This window comes from Cervus elaphus, chromosome 31 (assembly GCF_910594005.1).
Source record: "Cervus elaphus chromosome 31, mCerEla1.1, whole genome shotgun sequence".
Taxonomy (NCBI): Eukaryota; Metazoa; Chordata; class Mammalia; order Artiodactyla; family Cervidae; genus Cervus; species Cervus elaphus.
In genome coordinates this window covers 37,906,703-37,928,508 of record NC_057845.1, presented here as the reverse complement: position 1 = coordinate 37,928,508, position 21,806 = coordinate 37,906,703, and the positions used below count along the sequence as shown (strand labels likewise).

At 33.5% G+C, this 21,806-nt stretch overlaps 2 protein-coding genes across 6 annotated transcripts in view; one reads left to right on the top strand and one right to left on the bottom strand.

The window, feature by feature from the left end:
* The window catches only part of STX19 (syntaxin 19), a 44,041-nt gene that overhangs the window by 1,546 nt on the left and 20,689 nt on the right, over positions 1-21,806 (top strand). The window lies entirely within an intron of this gene.
* ARL13B (ADP ribosylation factor like GTPase 13B) overlaps positions 4,929-21,806 on the bottom strand; it is a 78,676-nt gene continuing 61,798 nt past the window's right edge. For all 5 annotated transcript variants that reach the window (XM_043892637.1, XM_043892636.1, XM_043892639.1 and 2 more), the window contains 5 exons: positions 21,467-21,581; positions 17,922-18,144; positions 14,087-14,203; positions 13,320-13,388; positions 4,929-5,775 (listed from right to left, as the gene is read on the bottom strand). In XM_043892637.1, the coding sequence (XP_043748572.1) occupies positions 5,699-5,775; positions 13,320-13,388; positions 14,087-14,203; positions 17,922-18,144; positions 21,467-21,581 (601 nt within the window). In that variant the 3' untranslated portion in view covers positions 4,929-5,698. The remainder of the gene's footprint in view (positions 5,776-13,319; positions 13,389-14,086; positions 14,204-17,921; positions 18,145-21,466; positions 21,582-21,806) is intronic.

Below are 21,806 nucleotides of genomic sequence, written 5' to 3'. Positions count from 1 at the left end.
GGTAGAAATCATATATACTATTTTTCTTTAAGGGAAAGGGGATATGTTATGCTTGGAAAGAGGTCATATTAGTTATTATATTGTTTTGTAACTTCTTTAGCATAATTGTTTTCTGATTTTTATTGAAAAAAAAACTTTTAAGCCTATGAGAATGAAAATCATGCATAATGCCACTAGAGGTAATCACTATTAACATTTTGGTGTGTTTCTCTAATTTTATGCGTTTTCAAATTTGCTAAAAATATAAGATTGTACCCTGTTTTTATAAGCATTTTTAATTAAAAATTCTTCATATACAGTACATAATTTCTAGAAGTTGCATAGTATTTGAAAGTATGTAGGTTAACATACTTACTATCTTATTGATACTTTTTTCATGATCTTTGCATGTCTGATAATCTTGTAATTTTCAATTATGTCCTTAGTCTGGTAGATCTTAAAATCTTATTACTATATTTCTGTTGTAAATTACCTACTCATATCCATTTATCAGGAGCTGTCTTAGTGCTATTTATATTTACCTTTATATTAGAGCTATTAACCATATCACATTTTCAAGTACTTTTGCAATTTTTCTTAAAATCATGATTTTAAACATGAAAATATTTTAAATTTGCAATTGTTTGTAACTGATTCCACTGCTTGGAAATTTCTTCTAACAGAGGGGAGCTGCTTTAGTTTCTTTCTCCCTTTTTTCTTTAGTTTGACCTTTCTCATTTGACCTGCTAATCTATTAGAATCAGTATCAGCATCGTAAAAATATTAATGGATTTCCCTTACCTGACACCAAATAGCTACTGGAGAATAAACAAAGTTCTACACTTAGTTTTAAGAAGAGAAACTGTTAGAGGCAGACTTGTTTTTGCAAACATGAGATAAGAAGCTGACATGAGAGTAAGCTGACACAAACACCAGAAATTGTACTAAGGTTTTAAAATTGCTATTATTATGATAAAGACTGAAGCAGCTTAAGAATATAAGGACTTACTGCTATACAAGAAAATAATTTCTACATACCTATGCAATTTTATTGTGAGGTTATTTAAGAAGTGTTTCACAATAAACTATGAATTTTCATATTTATATAAAACACCTCTGACAGTACTTCATGTTTAGGTTTATTCATCAAAAAGGTAAAGACAGGGTTTGTAAGTGAAACAATCTGATATCAAGAGTGTTAGCTTCTTAAATTGAATGGCAGAAAAACACAACAGAGAAACTTACCATCAAAGCAAGAGAACATAGTTACAGGCGAGGCAATCTTGGACTTCACTTTAGTACTCAGCCGAGGCTCTCACTTTTTTAATAACAGCCCTCCAAAGTGGTGTCTACAAACTACAGCTGACAATAATCCTCTGGAGCTGGGAAGTGAATATAGTAACTGGTATTTAACTTTTTTTCTAATCTTTAAAAAAAGTTAGGAGGGCATTTATACAAAATACGGGAGAACATGTACATAATTAAGGGCTGAAACTTTTCCCCTGAAAATTCCTTATGTTGAAGCCCTAACTCTCCCCTCCCCTGCCCTCTCCCATCCATTATCTCAGAATGTGACTGTTTGGAAATAGGGCCTTTTCAGAAGTGTTTAAGTTAAAGGGAGTCCTTTAGGGTGGGTCCTAATCGAATTGATTGGGGTCCTTATAAAAGAGGAAATTTGGGCACTCTGAGCCACTAACAGCAAATGCACACGGAGAAAAGGCCATGTGAAGACAAAGGGAGGAGGCGGCCAGGTGAGCCAAGGAGAAAGGTTTCAGACAAGGTTGCCAACATGTTGATCTTGGACTTCCAGGCTTCAGAGCTATGAGAAAATAGATGTCTATTGTTTAAGTCACCCAGTCTGTGGTACTCTTTGTTCTGGCAGTCCTGGCAAACTAATACAGTAACTTTATATTTATTGTATACCAAAAGTGTTTACTGAAAAGGATGTATAAAATTTGGAGATCACTAGTTCATATACCCGGGACATAAGTTGTTTTCTCATCATCAGGCAAAAGGAATTCACAACTCCTGCTGTAACCTGACAAATGATTTTCTTCATATTTTCCATTTACATAAACTCCCATTCAATAAAGAAAATTCATTTCTGATTTACTATTAAAAAAAAAGACTTCTATTATGTTTCCACAAAGACAATGGATTATTACTATTTTGATAATTTAAAGCAGTTTTAATGTAAGCTTTGAAATATATGAATTTATTTTTTGGATATACTGGCATGTATTTCTTGATAAACTAGAGGGTATTAGCAGAATCTCAGCTGCAAAGTATACTTCAGTTAGAGAAAAATTTAAGTGGCAGAGCAAAAGATGACAAGATATATAACCTACAGCTTTATTTGCATAGGCAGTATCATTTTTTATAAGCTTTTGCCATCTGCAGGAATAGTATTTCTTTAATGGGAGAAACTGAATAATACAAAAAGCATAGCAAATAGAACCAAGTAGCAAATAAAATAAAATATTGCCATAGTAAAAGAATACTAAGTAAGAGAGCAGCCTCAAACGTAATGGCATATTCTAATGCTGAATGAGCCTCAACTATTCACAGGAAGTTTTACAAATTCAGTTCAGTTCAGTTGCTCAGTTGTGTCCAACTCCTTGCGACCCCATGGACTGCAGCATGCCAGGCTTCCCTGTCCATCACCAATTCCTGGAGCTTATTCAAACTCACGTCCATTGAGTCGGCGATCCAACCATCTCATCCTGTGTTGCCCCCTTCTCTTCCTGCCTTCAATCATTCCCAGCATCAGGGTCTTTTCTAATGAGTCAGCTCTTCCCATTAGGTGGCCAAAATATTGCAGTTTCAGCTTCAACATCAGCCCTTCCAATGAACACCCAGGACTGATCTCCTTTAGGATGGACTGGTTGGATCTCCTTGCTGTTCAAGGGACTCTCAAGAGTCTTCTCCAACACCACAGTTCAAAAGCATCAATTCTTCGGCACTCAGCTTTCTTTATAGTCCAACTCTCACATCCACACATGACCACTGGAAAAACCATGGCTTTGATTGGATGGACCTCTGTTGGCAAAGTAATGTCTCTGCTTTTTAATGTGCTGTCTAGGTTTGTCATAGCTTTTCTCCCAAGGAGCAAGCATCTTTTAATTTCATGGCTGTGTGCAATGTTTACAAATTAGGTGAATTCTATTCTATAATTTGGCACTTAAAAAGCATTTAATTTTAAACCTGCAGAAAACATGGCATTTAATTTTTACAAAATTATGAATTTGCTTCCTCCATTATAAAAGACAAATTAAAAAACCTAGTTTGAAAAACTGAGGAAAACACAAACAATAGCTAAAATAGTTTAGCATTTTTCAACATTTTTTTCTACTGCTGTTTCTAGAAATAGTATAAAACACTATTTTATACTCATAGCGACGACCTACAAAATTGTATATATGTTATATATTTTACACATAAAAGGTATACAGAATTATCCTCCAAATAAGTGAAGTTGTATCTTTTGGATAATAGTTGTATCTCAAGAGACAGACCTTGAGTCATCTAGAATCATAAGGCAATACGATGTTGTTTTTCAGTCTTTAATGTTTGTCTCACATATATAAAAATGTATGCAGAGAAAAAAGTTTTTAATGAAAAACAAAAAAAATATATTATTTTAATCTCTCAACTTAAAATGTCAACAATCATATTTTTAAAAATCCTTTATTACCAAAAAGAAATCATTTAAGTTTCTCAAATGAAAAACAAAACAACATAGTGATACAAGCTATTTTTATTGTGTGAAAATGTCATAATTCATAGTGATTAAGAATGAAAATGCAGCATATAACAAAATAGGCATTTTACTTGTTAAAAGCCATGTGGATTTACAAAACTAAAAATATTTTTAGAACGTGTTAAGAATACAAATTAATTTTTGAGATATATAAAATGTTCTATTTTACCATATATTTAATTTCAAAATCTTAAAAATGATCTTCATTTATTTTTATTAAATGAACTCAGTAATTACTGTACACTAATCACTGGTAGGATACAAAAATTTTAAAGATATATGTATTCTCAAACAAGATGAATAGTAAAAATGCAAAAGTATGAGTTCAGGTTTTAAAAAATGAACTAATGTAAATTTTACAAAAAGGAACCAAGAAGATATACAAGCCAGTTTTTTCTCTAAAAGCCAATATAAAATTTACATTCTGTCTTCTTGTGTTACTTTTCCTTACACTTCAGCCACCTATCAAATTTGGGTTGTTATGAATTTTGTATCTGAAGTAGAATGCTTTCTACTCAGTGCACTAGGTAAGTTCCATGTACAAAACTCAAAAAAACTGCATATGATGCTCAAAACGAAAATTTTTAAAGTAAATAATTGTATTAAACTGCCTTAGACATGCTTAATCGTGTTATTATCAGATATCAGTATATATATATCTGTTATCAGTATAAGTTGCCAAACTGACTTACCAGTTTTAACAAGGTGATTTCTGTTTAGAGTATTTTCACCTTGATGTATATGGATGCTTTTAATTAAACATTTTAATCTATTATTCAAAAAATATCTAAAAGTTTGTCTCAACGCCAGTTGGAAGACAGAACATATAAATGCCATTCTTCAGTGCAAGGGAAGTACTACTATTTTAAATTAATTATTTTGTAATTGTTTCTTTATAAATGTAACTTAAACCAACATTTATTCTTATTTTGTTAGTACCCAAGCATTTCCCACTTATAAAATAAAGTTTTGGACTATAGTAGCTTTCTTGGTCTTTCTGCCTTTAATTTCAAGACACAAAAGAGGTAGAATAACCTACAAGAGTTACTAAAACTTCTGACAGAACAAGGAGTGAGAAGGAGCACCTTGATTTCTGAAAAGATCTAATCTTTGAAAGAGGGGTTTACTGGGACTTTTAATAGTATCTCATAAAACATTTCTATTAACTTAAAAAGCATTTAAGTCAAAAGGAATTGCAAGTGTCTTTCATTTATTGGGAATGTCATCAAAGAAAACAAACAGCAACAAACATTCAAGTAATTAGTGCTTTCAAATAACAAAATTTGGTAAAATAAAAATCTGAGAATCTATTTTAAAAGTATCTTAAGGTCAAATTAAGATGTATACTTAAAGAAAAATACTATTATAAAACATACTTCAAACCATATAAATATATCTCGTTTGTATAGTTCGTGTCTGTCAAGTAAATCAATTCCATTTTCCAGACACAGTTGAAACAAACCAGCTATAGAAAAGTGCACAGTCAATATCATAGTAATTAAAATCCTTAAACAAAATTTCTAGAAAAATATAAAAAGTTAAAAATTGAGGTTATAAATTCCCAAGAATCCCCTTTCCATGCACATATATCTTACAAACATTTAAAATAAAGAAATAAAGACTATTAAATAGTAAAGGAAGTGTACAGAGTCCATTGGCTCTTTTTCTGAACAGGTTTTCCTTCAGGAATACACCCATGAGTGGGGATGTATAAACCAGAGTCAACACTAACTCTTGCTAACTTGTTCCAAACGCTCATCCCACTTGCTGGTCTTTTTTTTTTTAACCATGAAGACCATGGATAAGTAATTAATGATCAGAACAGTCAGGTCTTTGGCTCACTGATATTGTTATGGTTATCTTGCCCCAGTCATCGATGTTCAAGGTTTTCCTCTGTTGAGAAAGAAGGCCCTGCAGTTCATCTTGCTGATGTAAAGAGAGCACATCCATATGACCTGGTTATGAGATGACATCGTGAGCATCACTGTTAGGTCTCTGTCGCACAGCCACGGGAGGCAGTGGCTTTCCATAGAAATCTATGTAAAGAAGGTATACCAAAAATACGTAATTGTTATGGTAAATAAGATTTCTGACACAATTCATTTATTTCCAACCAACACCTTTAAAAGAGTAAGAAACTCTGACCTTGTAAGTGAAGCAATGCACAGGGCAGATTGGGGAAAAAAAAGTCTGAATTGGAAAAAACTTGAATAAATTCAAAAAACAACCACTAGGGCAAATTTTTAACTCGAGGTTATAAATTAATCTCTACTGATTTAATATAAAGCTGCACCTAATATATATATTATTTCCAAGTAAGTGTTCACATCAGAACAAAACAAATAACAAACATCCAAAACTAAAGGAACCTGTTGACAAAGCCCTGATAAAGTCAGTGTTTGTACAATCCGTGTTCTTAGCCAGTGTTTATTACTTCTAAGAATTTGGTAAGAAAAGCTAATTATCTTAGTGTTCTGGTATTAGGAGTATTTTACAATGATACTTCAGTATAGTTCATTGATTTAGGGCATATTTGTCTTAATTTGTACTTCCTAATAGGTTCCTAACCCTTAATTATCATAAATTGGTTTATAAATTTTAATAGCATAAGGAAACTTCAGTTTTTCTGGCCTATGACCCAAAAATTATTCTAGAAGAAAAGCTGTTCAAGGTCACTTGAAATAAATATATTAAAAATGTATTAAGGGGCCCATTTCCAGTTCCGCTCGTGCCATCGTTCAGCTAAGCGGCTCCATCGTATTGCTGCCTCAGCATCCATTTTGTCTGGCCAAGTGGCCTAAGGGGGTCTTAAATAGATACTAGCACCTCATGCAAGAACATGCCCTAGAAAACAGCTTGCAAAATTAGATTAGTTGTAAATGTATATTGCAAACTCTAAGGCTGCCACTAACAAAAGTCTATGACAAAGGAGGCAAGAATGTATAGTGGAGAAAAGACAATACGTGGTATTGGGGAAACTGGAGAGTCATGTGCAAAATAATCAGACTGGATCACTTTCTCACACTGTATACAAACATAAACCTTAAATGACTAAACATAAAATCCAAAACCATAAAAATCCTATAAGAAAACATAGGCAGTACACACTTTGACATTGGTCTTAATATTTTTTAGGTGTGTCTCCTCAATCGAGAGAAACAAAGGAAAAGTCAAAAAGTGGGGCTATATCAAACTAAAAAGCTTTCACACAGCAAGGAAACTATCAACAAAAGAAGAGCCTACTGAATGGGAGGAGATACTTGCAAATAATACATCCAGTAAGGAGTTAATATCCAAACCACACAAAGAACTCATACAACTCAATATCCAAAAAAAAAATTTTAAAAGTGGGCTAGAAGATCTGAAAAGACTTTATTCCAAAGAAAACAGACAGATGGCCAACAGACACATAAAAAGATGTTCAACATCACTGATCATCAAGGAAATGCAAATCAAGGCCACAATGAGGTATCACCTCACACCTGTTGGAATAGCTATCATCAAAAACAACACAAATAACAAACACTGGCGAAGATGTGAAGAAAAGGAAACCTCATGCACTGTTGGTAGGAATGTAAACAGCACAGCAGCCGCCACTATGCAAAACTGTATGGAGATTCCTCTAAAAATTAAAAATAGAACTACCATACAATCCAGCAATTCTACTTCTGGGTATTTTCCCAAAGAAAACAAAAATACTAATTTAAAAAGATATATGCACCCCTATATTCATTACAGCATTATTCACAATAGCCAAGATATGGAAGCAAACTAAGTGCCCTTCAACAGTGCCCTTCAACAGAGGAATGGATAAAGTTGTGATACACACACACACACACAATAATTAAGCCATAAAAAACAAGGAACTCTTACTATTCTCGACAACATGGATGGACTTAGTATTATGCTAAGTGAAATAAGTCAAAGACAGACAAATAGTGTATAATTTTACTTATCTGTGAAATCTAAAAAACAAACAAAAAACAAAAGAACAAACAAAACAGCAACAGAGTCAGATAGAGAACAAACGGACGGTTGCTGGACAAAGGAGAGGGATGGCAAGGCAGCAGCTGGGGTGCAGGAATGAGTGAAATAGGTGAGGGAAATTAACAGGTACAAGTTTCCAGTTACAAAATAAATGAGTCACAGGGATGAAATGTACAGAGTGGGGAATACAGTCAGTAATAATCTTTGTATCTTTGGTGATTAAGGTGGTCAAGGTACAAACCTCCAGTTATAAAATAAGTACTAGGAATGTAATGTAAAACATTATTAATATAATTACATGATTAACACTGCTGTATGTTATATATGAAAGTTGTTAAAAGAATAAATCCTAAGAGTTCTCATCACAAGGAAAAAAATTTTTTTCTTTTTTTTTCCTTTTTAATCTGTATGAGATGATGCATTTCATTTACTAAATTTACTGTGGCAACCATTTCATGATGTATGTAAGTCAAAACATTACACTATACACTTTAAACTTATACAGTGCTTGCTTTAGATTAATTATATTTCAATAAAACTGGAAGGAAAAAATAAAAAATAAAATAATGAAAATGAATAAATTTCAATGAAGAAAAGAGTAACAGAAAATTACAATTAGGCAAATACCACAGTAAAAATTATTGCACACACAATCCAATGACAGATGCTAAAACAGAAGCTAAAGTTTGTGGAGAACAGAATATTTACATAATCTCAAAGTATCACTTCAGTGATATTTACTAATTACAAAGAAAACAGTAACATTTTACAATGTGGCAAATATCACCTTATTCAAATGATGAAGGTCAGCACCACCAATAATGAGACTTCCCAACATCATGTACACCCCACTTCATTTTGAGCATCAATCTGGTTCAACAACGAGAGGTGCTCCTGTGTCATCAGTATGCAGCCTCCACCAGCGTACCACAGACACTGCTATATTTGCCACAATTATGTCATTACTTAAAAAATTTTAAATAAACTGTATATTCTCTCCTTAAAAAAAACTAGAAAATGATTGTTCAAGCAACTATAAATTTAAAGCGAATACTAAGCTGCCATGATGCTCTAACAAATCTTAATATAACAATGTTAATAAAATGAATTAGAAGTATGGATTTCAAAGCTGAACAGACCTAACTTCAAATTCTGTGTCATTTATAGCTATGTGAGCTTGGGTGTAGGATTCTCACACACAAAACTGCCCATCTGACAAGGCTATTAGAAGAATTAAAATGAGATAATGTACTTAAAAGTGCTTATCAATATGCCAGGGACATAGTATACAGTTATTAATACTACTATTAATAAAATTATAAGGTACAATTATTTTGATAAATTTAAAGTATGCCTTTTCTAATTTCTTGCTTTCAAAATTAATGAGAATTTTGACACATCACAGAACTCATGATTAAACCAGAATGAATATTATGTTTTACTTCTAAAATTGAAAAGTACCCAAATCACATACACGTGACAAGAAGTATCAATTGCAGTTGATTCTGTATTATATCATTGCCAGAAAATTATATCATTTTATATGAAACAGATTTCTTATTGTCTTAACTGTAGGGGATATAAGTTGACCATACTGACCAACTGATATGACCAAATTAATTGATACCCATTTTAATAAAGGGCTTCAAACTTAACATACAAAATATCTTCATTCATATTTTAAGATTTGAAAATATTCTTTAGTTTTATACTTGGCATTTTTGGCCAACAGAATGTTTATTTCTCATAATGCGTAATGTTTATGAAGTATGGATTAAGAGTATTTACAAAGTGAATATAGATTCAGTTTTTAAGTGTATTCTCTGAATGCATGTCTTACATATTACCCAGAGTAAGGTTTACAGAAAATAAAGCAATTAGAAAAGTAAAATTGAATTGTCATCAAGGAATCAATGTCTATAATCAAAGCATAAATAAAAATCTGCCTTAACTCCTAGTTTGACTATAAAAAATTATTTTTCATCTCAATAAATTTTAAGTGCCAAACCCAAATGCAGTTAACTTAATTATTTCCCTTTGCTCATTATATGTCTGTTGTCTACTTCCCATTAACCACATTCAAATAAATATATATTAATACAGTTAGGAAAAAGAAGAGGATGTGATGGTAAAATTGGCAACTATCAGCATCACAAACAAAAATCTCACAACAAATACTAAAAACTAATTTAAACTTTTTAATTACAATTTTAAATTTATTATACTGACTTTCTTCTCCATAATGAAAACAGAGTTGATCATACTTTTTCTTAGCTATACAAGGTATACTTTGACTTAAAATTTATGGGAAAAAAATAATGAAGATATTTTAAAACTTGTGAAGTTAGAATGTTTAATTCTCTGCTTTGAGAAGTTAAATTTATTGATCTACTTAAAATTAACTGATATATTAGAATAACAGAGGTCTTAAAATTTAACTAATTCATTATAATCCTTTTCTAGGAGTTCTAATTTAAAAATATAGAAGAGCAAAGAAAAACAAAAACAAAAAACAACCTTCTTATTAGCCCATTTTCAATCTCTTTTTTAGTTGCTTTTAACTAATGTTCCCCCAGATGCTACCATTCTTTTCTCCTTATTTTACACACTATCCCTCAGAAACAGGAAACTATCATTCCTTCAACTGCATTCATTCAGTAAACAAATATACAACATCTATTAGGGACAAAGCATTTCTATTATATGATGACAACTGAAAAACAAAACAAAAACTACCTACATACCATTCCACCCACCTGAGTCCCCTTTCTCCAGAGTTCCAGAATCTTATTTGCACTGATATATGGACATTTCCAAATAGAGAAGCCTACAGACACCTCCAAAGCAAGTTTCCTTTCTCCTCATATATTGTCAGCATTAGAGATAGCACCAACCTTCTAGCCCCTTCAGCTAAATAATATTCTGTTCCTCTCTTCTTTCATCCCATACATTCATTCTTCATATAGAACTTATAACTGTTCAATATTCTCTCAACACATTTTTTATTCTCCATTCCAATTCCCATTCTTCACTTATCACTCTGACTACTGCAATAGCTTCTAACTGGGATCCTAACCTTAGGTATGGGCACAATTTAGTCGATACACAGTGACAAAAATTACTTTCCTAAACAATAACTCTTGTAATACTATTTCCTATTAAAAATGTATATTGTCTCTTGTAAACTTAGCAAGTCTAGACATCTTAAATATACATGTGAGGCCCTAAACAATCTGGCTATAAGCCATAATTCTAGTTTTAGTATCTCTCTATAACTTTAAACTTCCTATTTCTTACCTGTTCCACCTACGTGAACCTAAGATCTAGTCACAAGTAACTTTATACTATTTTCCAAATTAAGCAATGTGTTTTCCCACCTCTCCATCTTTGACTAGTTTATTTCTTCTGCTTATTAACTCTTCTCACACATGTACACATGTATATATATTTACATACACATACATTAGCACTACCTAATTGTTTCTAACAACATAGTGAATATTTAAGCTGATAATATATTCTAACACATACAATTTCAAAATATAAACAAACAGGAACTAATCTATCATAGTCAACGAAAACATCATGATGTAAAGTTAGCACCAAAAAGACATGTGACTTCACTGTTATTTTGAAGTTGAAGGACGAACCTTCTGTCTTTAGAAATTTAAAAAATCTAATTTTCATTGCAAAGCGATCAAACCAGACAATCTTAAAAGAAATCAGTTCTGAATATTCATTGGAAGGACTGATGCTGAAGTTGAAGATCCAATACTTTGGCCACCTGATGCAAAGAACTGACTCATTGAAAAAGACTCTGATTCTGGGAAAGACCAAAGGCAGGAGAAGCAGATGACAGAGGATGAGACGGTTGGATAGCATCACCAACTCGACAGACATGAGCTTGAGCAAGCTCTGGGAGTTAGTGATGGACGGGGAAGCCTGGCATGCTGCAGGCCATGAGATAGCAAAGAGTCGGACACGACTGAGCAACTGAACTGAACTGAATGATTATGAAGAAATATTTCATTACTGATACAGTATTCAGAAAAAGAAAGCAACCAGCACATTTAAATTTAAATACTTTTTGAATAAAATAGTTTATATAGTTTGCTATAATTTCAAATTATATATAATGCTTTTTGAAAGATTAAACTTCTGAATTTTTCTTTTCTAGTAAATGGATCTTCTTAGGAAACCAAGATTAGGTAAACAGAGTTATCAAAAAGGAAATGAGATGTTCTTGATGAATTTTATTGAACTACAATTCTATATGTATAAATCATCCTTTTGCATGTTAGAAATCAGAACTTCTGCCTGTTGTAAAGGGCAGCTCTGTATTCCCCACTGTCCTTCTTCAAGTTTCCAGGCGGAACTCTTAAATCCTATACTGGCTGTACTACACCTTATGTTAATTTCATCCAAAGAAGTGTTTTCTTGATTCAGTGAAGACTTTAGTAACTGCCCTGGTGGTTCAGATGGTAAAGCGTCTGCCTACAATGCGGGATACATGGGTTCAATCCCTGGGTCAGGAAGATCTCCTGGAGAAGGAATGGTAACCCACTCCAGTATTCTTGCCTGGAAAATCTCCATGGACGGAGAAGCCTGGCAGGCTACAGTCCAGGGGGTCGCAAAGAGTTGGACACGACTGAGCAACTTCACTTTTATTAAACTGAACTTTATTTGGTTTACTGATTTGGTTTCTGATCTTACAAACTGTGTTACTCTTTACTTTATTGTAATTTCAGCAGCTGAGTATCCTTAGAAGCAGAGAAAGAGCAATTACGGATCCCCTGGTGGCTCGGATGGTAAAGAGTCTGCCTGCAATGCGAGAGACCAGGGTTCGATCCCCGGATCGGGAAGATCCCCTGGAGAAGGAAATGGCAACCCACTCCAGGACTCTTGCCTAGAAAATCCCATGGATGGAGGAGCCTGGTAGGCTACAGTCCATGGGGTCACAAAAGAGTCTGACACGACTGAGCGACTTCACTTTCCCTTTCACCATCACTGGGGCCTCCCAGGTGGCACCAGTAGTATAGAACATTCCTGCCAATGCAGGAGACGTAAGAGATGTGGGTTTAATCCCTGGGCGGGGAAGATCCCCTGGAGAAGCAAATGGCTACCCACTCCAGTATTCTTGCCTGAAGAATTCCATGGACAGAGTAACCTGGCAGGTTACAGTCCACAGGGTTGCAAAGAGTCGGACATGACTAAAGTGACTTAGCATGCATGCATCATTGAGTATATGAGCATATATAGGACAATGAAGTTTTAAACACCATAATTGTACTGTCTCATATTTAAGCTGCCTTAAAACCATTCTCTTTTACAACTATTTATATTAATATATAATGGATAAACACAAGCTATGATGGTCTTTACTTCTGTTTTCTAAGATAAATGTTAAATCAAACTATATTGAGGCAAAGGGCAGTTAAGAATAAAAAATTAAATAAATGAAAGTGAAGTAAAATGAAAAAGGATGGTTGTGGATTTGAAAGGCTCCCCAAAGTAAAAATTTACTGAAGTAACGAGGTAAAGATAAATGAACGTGATATGTATAGATATTTGAAAACTGATGCTTTGGCATTACCATTATGACGTGTTTCACCAAGAGGCTCAAGTTTTGGAAGTCTAGTGACTTTGGGGGTTCCCCAGCCAACTGAAGAAAAAGAAAGACATTTAAAAACACTGTTACACAATATCTCTTTAGGTCTGTTAAGAGGATCCCTCTCTTGACAGGAATGTATACAGCTTCAATGTCAGTTCATACATATTGAATGACACAGTACCAAATAACCACAAACCCATTTTAAATGGTTTCTGTTTTAGAATGTAATTTTAGGTTGGTAATACTTGCTTTAAGTTTTTGTTTCCCTTTAGTTAAAAATATAAGCATCCTCACCACCATCATAAATAACCTTAGGCTACTAACCTAAGTCCAAACAGAAGCTAAAAGAAATGTACATTATTAAATGGAATATCAAAAATGAGTCTTAAAATGGGGCTCAAAGGAAAATGTTACCATCTTACGCCTTCTAGCAAGACTAAAAGGAAACTACAAACATATACATTGTAAGGTATTTACTGAATATGTGAGGTACAATGCTTAGTGATGAAAAAGATGTCTTATTAATTTTTACTATTTTTTTACTTTCATAAAGCATTTTTTTCTGAATAAAAAAAATCAATATTTATGTTGATAAATTCTGAACTAAGTAGACAGAACAAAGAATTCTACCTTTCTCACAAATTCACAAGATTATGAATACCCTGAATAAAAACTACATGATTTTTAAAATTTTTCTTCACTGTTTAAGGCAATATTTCTAAATTCAGTATCAATATCAATTTACTCACCAGGAGGAGGAGGTGGAGGTGGTGTTGGACTCTTAGGAACAGAATCATCTGTATTAACAGGTTCTACACGGTGGCTCCTTTTCATCCTTAGTTTCTTGGTTTTCTTTTTACTGCCATCTATAAGAATATAAACATGCAACTTTATGCCTTTTGGAAAAAGTTACTTCTATAATAAAAAAAGAACAGAATTAGAATACTGATATTATTATTACCATAGAAATGTAACTTCAACTTAAAAATTGTTACCAATAATGAACTGTGAACTTGCCTTTTCTAAGAATAAATTTGTAAGTGATTGCTTATTGAATGAATGATTAATAAATATGATGCGAGTGGCAAAAAGTCATATTTTAAGTTCAATGAGAAGTGATTCAGAATACGAAAAAAAAATACATATTTCCAAAAGTAACATTTTTTTTCAAGTGTCATAATAAATAAATAGGATTATCTAATTACAGAGACTTCTACAAAGCTACGGATGACCTGGGGGAGAAAGACAGGTATTGGTTTGTCTCAGTAGGATATACAGAATGATTCCAGATCTAAGCCCAAAAATAATCCTTTGAAATGTGAAAAAAGACCCTAATCAAACCAAAGCATCTTATCTATGAAAATAATGCCCAAGATGTTCAATATAAATGTATGTAACCAAAACTCATATTAGAGCTTACAGAATTGAATCTTAATCTTTCTAAATATTTACAGATTCTCACTTAGCACATATAGACATTTTAAGTGAATCTATATTGTTAACATGTAAACTTTAACAACATAAACCAGGATGATATAGTACTTAAATAATCAAACAGCAGAGCCACTGAAATATTTTAATTGATAATCCCAAATCACTAAATTTATACATATAATACATTTTATAAAATGGAAATTATGTTACACAAGAAACAGCCAACATCTATGAAACCTATAAAGTTTTATATAAACCTATAAAACATTGTAAGAAATACAATTATATTTGGAAACTCATTATTTTTCAAAATAAATTAGTGTCACTTGAGAACATTTTACTCTAGATATAAACAGAGACATCCTTTTACAATTAAAGCTATAAGCTTTGCAGCTGGGAGAAAGGAAAGAGAGCTTCCAGAATCATATGGTACTTTAGCATGGGCAATAAGTCAGGGTCATGGAAGAGCACAGACTATGCAACAGAGAATCGCAAGTTGAGGGAAGTGTATCTCAGCACAGTCACAGGTGAGACGTGTGATCTCAAATTACTCAACATTTCCAAGTCCCTGCTGTCCTACTCTACATAATGAGAAAAATATACCTCAGGATTGCTATGTGAAATAACAATGTTGTGTTAATATTTTCAAATCATCTACCAAACCATTTTGTTCTTTAACAATGTATTAGTGTTATTAGAAAGAGCTCTTCCAATATATTTAGAGGCCACTTTAAGTCTACATTTTGTTTTACTCTGTTAACAGAGTGATATGGGTACAAATGTGGATACCCCAACTTCTCAAATTACAAAAAGTATAACTTTCAAATCTAAGTATTTTTATATAGCAAAACATCCATGTTAGGTACTCTGCATCTCAGGGACTGAGACCTTGTCTTCATAAACTCTTTAATACTATACAAAAATTCTTATATACCATTCTTAAAAATACATCATATACCTAGTTATTGTATCACCAACTAAGAATGGCAAGGAAGCAATGGTTCCTGGGCATCTCTCATGTGTCAGGCCCTGTGCTAGGAACATTGTAGGGTTACTTTTATTATAAGGAAACCTAAAAGCCTGGTTGAAAAAAAAAAAAATGAAAACTCCATTTCTGAGATGAGAAAAACAAGGACTGAAGAACACCATATAACATAACATACATCTGGCAGATGAGAAAGTCTGGATGCTACCTCGGGTTGTGTGAGTCCAAATGGTCTCTCTCTATGACACCAAAAGACATAAATTTCCTGTTAAAGCACGTAACTAGCTTAAAAAAAGAAAAGTAACTGTAAATTAAAGACTTAATATTAAAATAAGAGGAACATGGATATTTGATAATAAAATGGCTTTTAAGTTATATTTTTAAAATTTAATTGAACGATAATTGCTTTACAGTATTGTGTTGGTTTCTGCCAAATGTTCAGTTATGTCTGCATCCCCTAAAAATCACAAGTAAATAAAGAAAATGACGCTGACTATAACTTTTGGAAGATTAAGAAAAACAAAACAAACCCTCCAAGAATTTTAAACGTTTTAAATACACTCTAAAACCACAGCAAGATCCTCTATGACCCACCTCCCAGAATATTGGAAATAAAAGCAAAACTAAACAAATGGGACCTAATGAAACTTAAAAGCTTTTGCACAACAAAGGAAACTATAAGCAAGGTGAAAAGACAACCCTTAGATTGGGAGAAAATAATAGCAAATGAAGAAACAGACAAAGGATTAATCTCAAAAATATACAAGCAACTCTTGAAGCTCAATTCCAGAAAAATAAATGACCCAATCAAAAAATGGGCCAAAGAACTAAACAGACATTTCTCCAAAGAAGACATACAGATGGCTAACAAACACATGAAAAGATGCTCAACATCACTCATTATCAGAGAAATGCAAATCAAAACCACAATGAGGTACCATTACACACCAGTCAGGATGGCTGCTATCCAAAAGTCTACAAGCAATAAATGCTGGAGAGGGTGTGGAGAAAAGGGAACCCTCTTACACTGTTGGTGGGAATGCAAACTAGTACAGCCGCTATGGAGAACAGTGTGGAGATTCCTTAAAAAACTGGAAATAGAACTGCCATATGATCCAGCAATCCCACTTCTGGGCATACACACTGAGGAAACCAGATCTGAAAGAGACACGTGCACCCCAATGTTCATCGCAGCACTGTTTATAATAGCCAGGACATGGAAGCAACCTAGATGCCCATCAGCAGATGAATGGATAAGGAAGCTGTGGTACATATACATCATGGAATATTACTCAGCCGTTAAAAAGAATTCATTTGAACCAGTTCGAATGAGATGGATGAAACTGGAGCCCATTATACAGAGTGAAGTAAGCCAGAAAGATAAAGAACATTACAGCATACTAACACATATATATGGAATTTAGAAAGATGGTAACGACAACCCTACATGCAAAACAGAAAAAGAGACACAGAAGTACAGAACAGACTTTTGAACTCTGTGGGAGAAGGTGAGGGGGGGATGTTGCGAAAGAACAGCACGTATATTATCTATGGTGAAACAGGTCACCAGCCCAGGTGGGATGCATGAGACAAGTGCTCGGGCCTAGTGCACTGGGAAGACCCAGAGGAATCGGGTGGAGAGGGAGGTGGGAGGGGCGATCGGGATGGGGAATACGTGTAAATCTATTGCTGATTCATGTCAATGTATGACAAAACCCACTGAAAAAATAAATAAATAAATAAATAAATAAAAATTAAAAAATAAAAAAAAATAAAATTTTTTACTAAACTAATAAAAAAAATAAATAAATAAATACACTCTAAGGATTCCTGGGGCTATGCAATATTCCTAATTATTGAAAATGCAATTTTCAGCTGAAATTCTTTTCAGTTACAAAGGGCTAGGTTTTAAGACATCATGAATAAAATAATAAATTAGCAAACTAATGATGAACTAAAATTCATGAAAAAAACATAAGAAACATTGCATTTGGAGATGAAAAATCTTACGACACATTTCTTTGTGAAAATAACCATGACGAAAAAGTATTTTTAAGTTTTATATATGTTATTTACATGTCACATATAATACATAAAACTTAAAAATAAACACAATGACCATAAAAATAAATAAATTATATATTTTTAATAACTAGATTTATCACCTGATTCTGATGATCTCCAGTCTGTCTCATCTTCATTTTCCAACTGCTGTGTTAATGCCTCCTTATAATTTTCTACTACTCCAAACTCATTGGTTTTTTGGCTACTGTCACTGATCTGGCTCTGCGTCTCTATTTGCTCATGCTCCATTTTATGCTTCAGGGGGCAGCCATCACTGTCTTCTGTATTTTGCCTCTTTTTCTCTCTTTCAAGTTTTTTTTCATTCTGACAAAAATGAAATGTATCATTCTTAATATAGTGGTCATATTTAAGATAGCTTAAGGGAGAAATCAAATAATTCGTGAGCATTATGTAACGTCAGGGCACTGTGTGATATTTCCATTAAAATTATTTGAATATATCAATTAAAACATGCTAATTGCCAAACATTCAGAAAGCAGAGAGTATAAAGAAAGAACACTTATATTACCAGTAATTCCACAGTCTAGAGATGATCACTATTTGATGTACAGGTCAGTGAGAGGTGCTTTTCTGTGCCTATCCCACACACATACAGACATACACATCCACAAACATACACTAATGTGACTGTCTCTCTACATATACATATTTATGTATATTTTTGGAGAAGGAAATGGCAACCCACTCCAATATTCTTGCCTGGAAAATCCCGTGGACTGAGGAGCCTGGAGGGCTGTAGTTCATGGGGTCGCAGAGAGTTGGACACGACGGAGCAACTAAGCACAGGCACGTGTGTATTTTTAAACAGAAAAGAATCAAAGATTTAAGAATACATGTTTCTTTCTCTGTCAATCAATTTATGAAGTGCTTACAATAGTGCATGACACATACATAGTAAAGTGTTAGCTATGAAAGTATTATATTATGCTATGGTTTAGTCATATCTGACTCTTGCGACCCCATGGACTGTAGCCCACCAGGCTCCTCTGTCCATGGGATTTCCCAGGCAAGAGTACTGGAGTGGGTTGCCATTTCCTTCTCCAGGGAATCTTCCTGACCCAGGGATGGAACCCAAGTGTCCTGCATTGCAGGCGATCTACTGCATTGCAGGCAGATTCTTGAGCTGAATCACCACTGAGCCGCCAGGGATTCCCTGTATTATAATGTATGTGTAAGCTCTTACTACTTTCATCAATTACACTATTATTTTGAATAATTCTATCATAACTTGTTGTACCAACTCCCACTCAATGGCCAAAGACGTGATTTTCAATTTTTCATTATTACAAGAAATACAATTATTGAATTAGTTCTCCAGAATAAATTCCTAACAGTCATGCTGCTGGATCAATGGGTAAAGCACATTTTAAAATGTGACATACTACAAACTTTACTTCATAAAAACTAATGTCAGATTACACCACTGGAGGACTGAAAGGCTGATGTTTTCCCACGTCTTTCCTTTTCTGATTGCACAGCGCAGCATGTAGGATCTTACTTCCCCATCAGGGATCGAACCTGCACCCCCTATACTGGAAGTGTGCAGGCTTAGCCACTGGACTGCCAGGGAAGTCCCCCACCCCACATTTTTTTCAGCACTTTTTTAATCATCATGCTCAATTATTCAGCTGTGTCCGACTCCTGGTGACCCTTTGGACTACAGCCTGTCAGGCTCCTCTGTCCATGGGATTTTTCAGGCAGGAATACTGGAGTGGGTTGCCATTTTCCCCTCCAGATTTTAATCATTATAAATCTTTTACATCTCCACCAAACTAATAAATACTTTTTTACCTCAGTGTTGATTTATTATTTTTATTACTACTGAAGATAAGTTATAAAATATCCTTATTGCCATTTAAATTTTTTCTATAAGGAACTACCCATCATAACCCAATGCCCTTTTTTCTATTAGAGTCTAATTATTTACACAGTAATTTTTTAAGGATTCTTTTTTTTTTTTTTGGTCCCATGTTTCTCAAATATTTTTCATTACATTTAGTTTGGTTTGGTGTTTTTTTTTTTTGTCTTTAACTTTGTAGAACATCTCTTTAAAAACTGAATATAGTAAGATCTACTTTATTTTTCCCATTTTATTATTTTTCAGTCTGTGATTTGTGGCCTCACTGTCCTGCTTTGAATGCTTCTCCTCCTCCAAGTTTACAAATGTCAATCTGTATTATATCCAAGTGTTTTTAAGGCTTCTTTTTTTATTTAAATCTTTTAAAATTTAATTTGGTATACAATAATTGGTTCAATAATTTTGCTTTTTGAAAATAAAATAAAACCAATAAAATTGGTTCAATAATTTTGTTTTTCCCAAATGACTCTTCAGTTGTTACAATATCTTTTTTCTCCCAGATTTGAAATGCCACCTTTCTCTTATACTAAATTATATATATATATACACACACACACACACACACACACACACACACACACTAACTTATATATAATTCTGTTTGTTACTATTGTTTCATTGTGTATTCTGGAACCAACATCTCACCATTTTCATTATCTGTGATAAAAATCAAAGGAAAAAAATGTCAGGTAACATTTTAAAGGCGAAGTTTTTTGGGGAAGAAAACTTGCTTGATAAAAAGGATATTTCCATTTATTTCATTTCTTAAGTAACTTAAAACTAAATATCTCATATTACCAACTATTTTGCAAAAATAAAGCAACCAAAAACTATACAATCATCTTCTTACCTGTGGAGCTGCCTCCCTCCTCAGCAGCAGCCCCAAGGAAGAACTAATCATCCACCTTTCCAGATGAATACCTGTGTGGAAGGAGGCAGTGATAGGGGAAGAGGGATGGAGAACATACAGGTGGGTCATGCGAGCCACCTGCCACATTAAGCTCTGAGTGAATGGAGAGGCGATTTAGGAAGCTCCGCCACTGAGGAAGCATAGCTGCTGGGAGTGATTAAAGCAGGACCAATGCAAACTCTGAACATCAGTAGAAAGTGAAAACAGACACAGATACACAGACAGACAGATATAGAAACATACACACATACACACACACACACTCTTTCTCTCACCCTTAATTTCTTATGATTAAAATCTACAAATTAATTTTAGTTAAACTTCTGACATTTAAAATTAAAATAAATGATATTCAGATATAAAAGAACATATCAAAAAAAAAAAAAAAAGAACATATCATAGTTTCAAACATTAAGTATCCTGGGAAAATAGCTAGAAAACCATTTACATACTCTAATGCTTCATAAACATCTAAATATTACTGTAAAAGTATAGTAATAGCAATATACAGTGACAAAGACAACATAAATAAGAGTTAAACACTACTGTCATAGGATATGTGACAAAATATATTTATCAGAACAATAAGATAGTTGTATATCCTATCTTCATTTTCATTCTCAGTGAATTCTGCAGCCATCCTTCTTCCTTTTAATGCTAGATCAGAAGGGAAGATTGAAGAGGAAGAAAAAGCAACAAACCTTTAGCCTGTCTCCCCCTTTTAATTTCTTTTACAAATAATTAATCTCTGGTGAAATACTACTATCTCCCTGCCTCCTTTCCCTATCCCTCACCTCCTTTCTGAACTTCCAACTTGATAACTTAACATATAAAAATTAATTCGCCACTATCCATACCTCAATGATTACCGATGCTATTGGCTGGAAAGGATTAACAGTAACTGGTTCTGGGTCCAACTCAGCCATCCCACTGGTTCCATGGAGTTCAGCCCGTTCTTGTTCTCTTTGTTCTCTATATTTTGAAGGAAAAAAATTGGAATTCCTTATGAGAAAATGATAAATCATGTTTAAGAACACCTGCAATAGGTTTATGGCTACTAAATTCAATATTTAAACATATGGACATGGCTTTGAATTACTGATTTTCAGATATCCTTATGCAGGTAATAGGCCTCTATCTCCACGTAAAGATTAATCGTTTGAATTTTTAAAGAAAGAAATGCTGACAAAAATGACA